General features: G+C 31.4%; 1 protein-coding gene across 1 annotated transcript; it reads right to left on the bottom strand.

Moving 5' to 3' along the window:
• Window positions 1-975: 975 nt before the first annotated feature.
• On the bottom strand, window positions 976-4,170 carry LOC108914067. Its single transcript, XM_018719770.2, has 7 exons — window positions 3,789-4,170; window positions 2,584-3,725; window positions 1,769-1,917; window positions 1,605-1,709; window positions 1,406-1,468; window positions 1,265-1,321; window positions 976-1,212 (listed from the first exon to the last, which is right to left on the bottom strand). Exons 1-7 carry the CDS (start codon window positions 4,164-4,166, stop codon window positions 1,043-1,045), a joined length of 2,064 nt encoding a protein of 687 aa, XP_018575286.1. The 5' UTR covers window positions 4,167-4,170; the 3' UTR covers window positions 976-1,042.
• Window positions 4,171-4,390: the final 220 nt, after the last annotated feature.

The raw sequence follows: 4,390 nt of genomic DNA, 5'->3' as shown, positions 1-4,390 counted from the left end.
TTTCCACATAACAAGGTGCCCTGGATCAAATAAAAATCGACGGGTCTCACCGTTTTTCGAAAAAAAATTTGTTTAACGAAAATATGAATTTTATGCAGAACTTTTTTACCACGCTGTATATATATATATATATATATATTGATAGGTAATTCGTTGTCACCTCGGGGTTACTGATATGACGACCTGACCTCACACATGTAACATTACTTTTGTTTCATATATCTTGCATATATCCTTTAAGGGGAGTCCCCTTAACATGAATTTCAAGAGAGGGGTAAATTTTATTGAACAAAAAATTCATCAATATTGTGAGTTATAATAATAGCGCTGTTACTTCTGTCTATATACGAACTTTAAAATACTTACAACACGTTCTCACTTCATGCAATGTTGTCATATTTATGAGGTAGGTAAGTAATGTATATTTCCATTAGTTTATATAACACAAAATTACGTTTAGGGGATTGATAAAATTTCTTATAGGTGTAAAGGATCACTTTATAATCTCATTACATTTATATGGTTTATTATACTTATATTAGTTTTAAAAACCTTCCAAATTTATGCGCTTATTTTTTTATAACGAACCTAATCTAAGCCATATACAGGGCGGCCTAATGAAAATGAGGCATATCGGAATTTTTGCGTCTATTCATAGTTTTGTTAACAAAAGGTTTGGTGACAATAGTGGCAGGGTTGACAATAAACTTAAAAAGTTTTTCGTCGAATTAAAAATCGGTTAGTCTAAGGTGACAAAAAAAATTGGGCCTGTTTCGTTTCCACTGATCCACCTTGTATGGATAAACCTCATCGCTAAAGTCTAGCTACTACCCTGAATGTGCCAATTGATGGTGAAGATTTTTTTTGAGGTGGGTATAATTTAAGTAAAAATAAGATAAAACAATCTTAAGACATAATGTATTATAGTATAAGAGACAGTTAGATTGCAAGCGCAATAAAATAAAAAATAATACGTTAACGCCCACTGATTTATTTATAGGTAACCATAGGAAAAACGTAAAAACATACCTATTTCATAATGTTAATTTTTTTTTATTAAATGTTGAATTTTTGCTTTAATATGCAATGGAGTTCTTTTGATATTTGTGTTGTTAATAAAATCTAAGATACATTGTTGTGAAGGATACCGCTTATTTTTAATACAGTCTTTGAAATTATTTGAAAGTAGATTTATTTCATCAGCTGTCCAACCTAAAAATAATAATAATTTTAAGTTCTGCTTTGAATACAGACAAAATCTTACTTCTTTTTTGTATTTTTTTCTTCTTTAATTGCGTTGTCCATATATCTGAATCTGGATCTAAAAAATATCTCGTCATAAAAATTCAAGGAATCATAAGGATAATAAAAGTATTATTGTAAAAAAAACTAAAATAAATCTTACCTTTTTCCTGTACTGATTTATGCTCTGTTTTCGTATGTTTTAAAGGCATTTCGTAATCTGAATCTGAAAATAAGTTGTAGATATAAACACTTGAAAACTCAAAAGATTATAAATAGGGTTTGATCAAACGCCGGAAGAAGTACAGCTAACAAGTTGAAAGCAAAATTAAGGAAAAGTAAATTAAAATGTATAATCTTACCTTCATTACAAGCACGCTCAATTGAGTGTGGTGTATCGGTGCTAGTAGAAGTAGAGGCAATATTTGAAGAGTTTTGTTTTGATTTTTTAGATTTCGAAAAATTTTCTAAAAATTGAAGCATTAACAGTTACGGAGCATTTAGCAATAGGTACATCTTTCTTTACCTTCATTATTATCTTCAGGATATTCCGTGTTCTCGTCAAATTCAATTTCGGATAATGATTTGCCCTTGAATTCAGCAGGTAAAGATCCCTTTTCCATCATAATCAGCAATTTGGAAACTTTGGCTGTTTGGTATATGTCAACTGGTAACCTTAAAAATAAATAGTCATTTATCTATTAAGTGTATTAGAGATTTACAATCGAGGCATTTTCGCGTGAGATTTATTGTAAATGAAAATATGAAGTACCGACAGTTTACCAACAGTAGAGTCGACATTTGTATAATGTTCTCAATAAAAATGTCTATAAAAAATTGTTAGAGTAGTTTCAAAATCTCATGAGCCGCGAAATGCGCAAAAGGCGTGGCGCGAGGCGTGGCGTATCCGCATAATTCTTCTAATAAGCACGTTGTGAAAACATTGACTCAGAATTAGACCACGTGCCTCATTACAATCAGAAATGAACTAAGGCGCTCAGGCATCAATAAAGTCAACTGGCGAACATTCGTTATATATATTTTTATTGCTTAAATTAAAACAATAAAGAATAGGGCATTTTATTATGATATTTGTAATCGGATCAAAGGATCGTTTACGCTACGAGAGCTCGAGATAGACTGTGAATAATAGATGTAATGTTTTTAGGACGTAGAATAATTTAGGCGACGGTCGGAATTATGTTTCTGCGTATATGAAGGTCAAAGCTCGTAAGATTTTGAAACACCTCTAACAGTTCATAATTGTAGATAAATCGGATAATTCGATACGAGCCTAGGACTCATGTCGAAAAATTGACATAACTTTAAATTTTAACTTACTCATAAAATTCGGCGTGGGTCTTTTCACTGTGACCCATAAATTTAGAAAATTGGGTGATGTCTTCTTTCGATAGATTTAATATTTGTGCAATGGTAGCAATGTGTTTCCGCAATTTGTTGCTGGAAATAGCTTCAGGATATTGTAACTCCATTTTAGTTGTTAAATATCTTATTGCAACATCACCTTGTCCCCACTTAATTTTGCTCTGGGGCATAGCAAAAACATATTCATTTTCTTGCGAAAAGTATTTTTTACGATGTTCCAATAAAGAATTTATATATTTTTCTAACATCTCCGGTAGCAAGATAACGACTTGTCTGGAACCTTTTCCACTATTTAGAATACGCCTATACTTTGTTGTCAAAATTTTTTCCGATTCCGTTAGTACAGATTCAAAATCTTTTAAATTAGATTTATTTTGTCTCATATAATCTTGAATTTTTAGATACTGCACGTCGCCTATACGTCTACGATTAAAAATAATTAGTAGTGCCAACGAACACTTAACTAGCAATTTATAAGTTTCTACATCATCCGTGTGGTTTATAAACTGTATATAACAATTCTCCGCCATTTTTATTGTTTCATCTCTAAATATTTTAATGTCGCTTACTAGAGGTACAAGAAGTGGCTTTTTCCAGCGTTTTTCTTGCAAATCTTTATTTGCCAAACTCGATATTTCGGTGTTCCAACGTGAAATTACTAACTTTTTAAATTTTTTTATTTCTTGGAGCCACAATTCCGATTCTTCTGGCAATTTACAAACAAATCCTTGAGTTTCTTTTAAAATTAAATGTGTTAGTTCATCGCACATATCTTTCAAATATGTTCCTAAATGCATAGCGAGACTCGGAGCTTTGAACAATTTGTTTTTTGGATCATACCCGGTAATATTTCTTGTAGCTGTTAGAAAGTAATCAAAATTCTTTGGTTTTAAAATATCTTTGAAGCAACATTTGTAATCATTAGTAATTTCCCGATAGGCAATTAATAGGCGCGATAGTTCCCTCATCCTTGAACTGCATGCGTATTCTTTCCGTTCTCTTTTATGTTTTTTTAGATACGATTCTCCAAAATAAACGATAAGTAGGTCTTTCTTTGCTACGAAGGATATTTCATCTCCCTTCATAATGTCAAATACCTAAAAATATCGTGTGATATTGAAACAAACCATTATTTAAATCTTGGTTTTTGAAAAACTTACCTGTTCTTTTACATTTAACCTTGAGATTGCATTTGTGGCATCCAGTGCACAGGCAACTTCAGTTTGGGAGTTGCTAACATAATACTTTCTGGAATAAAGTTCACTACCTTTTTTTTGTGTGTTATTCTGAACAACGCATAATTTCGTGTGACGCTTTAAATATTCTTTTTTAAAAACTCCTTTACAATATACACATGGATAAAAAGTTAAAGAGTCTTTTTCCATTGTTTCTCGATATGGACGTACTTCGCCCTCTATGTATAAATCAAAATTGGTTTGGTTCCTAAGCAAACTGAAAGCCTGCCTTCTTTCTTTGCTTTTCCGAGGATATTGCAGAATCTGTTTTACTTCTTTTGTATCTTTATGGTTTAATTCCATATGCCTTGCGTAATTTTTTGTAATAACATCATTGCAACAGAATTTACATCGCACTTCCTTCTTGTCTCCTCTATTTCTTTTCTGTCATTAAATAATTCAAATTTAAAAAATGTATTTGCCATATAAACGTAATATTCTAAAAATTGTATATAGAGGATGCTGGATTATATCTTATATACAGGGGATTTGAATTCGAGGGCAGGTATATCTCGTAAAAATAATAG

Source organism: Anoplophora glabripennis, unplaced genomic scaffold, assembly GCF_000390285.2.
Source record: "Anoplophora glabripennis isolate ALB-LARVAE unplaced genomic scaffold, Agla_2.0 scaffold1187, whole genome shotgun sequence".
Taxonomy (NCBI): Eukaryota; Metazoa; Arthropoda; class Insecta; order Coleoptera; family Cerambycidae; genus Anoplophora; species Anoplophora glabripennis.
The sequence above is the reverse complement of the archived record's forward strand: the minus strand, read 5'-3'. Positions and strand labels throughout refer to the sequence as shown.

Coding starts and splice junctions, on each gene's coding strand:
- LOC108914067 (XM_018719770.2), bottom strand. CDS start 4,166: ATGGAATTAAACCATAAAGATACAAAAGAAGTAAAACAGATTCTGCAA. Junction 3,726..3,788: donor GGTTAAATGTAAAAGAACAG/GTAAGTTTTTCA, acceptor CGATATTTTTAG/GTATTTGACATTATGAAGGG. Junction 1,469..1,604: donor TGAGCGTGCTTGTAATGAAG/GTAAGATTATAC, acceptor ACTTATTTTCAG/ATTCAGATTACGAAATGCCT.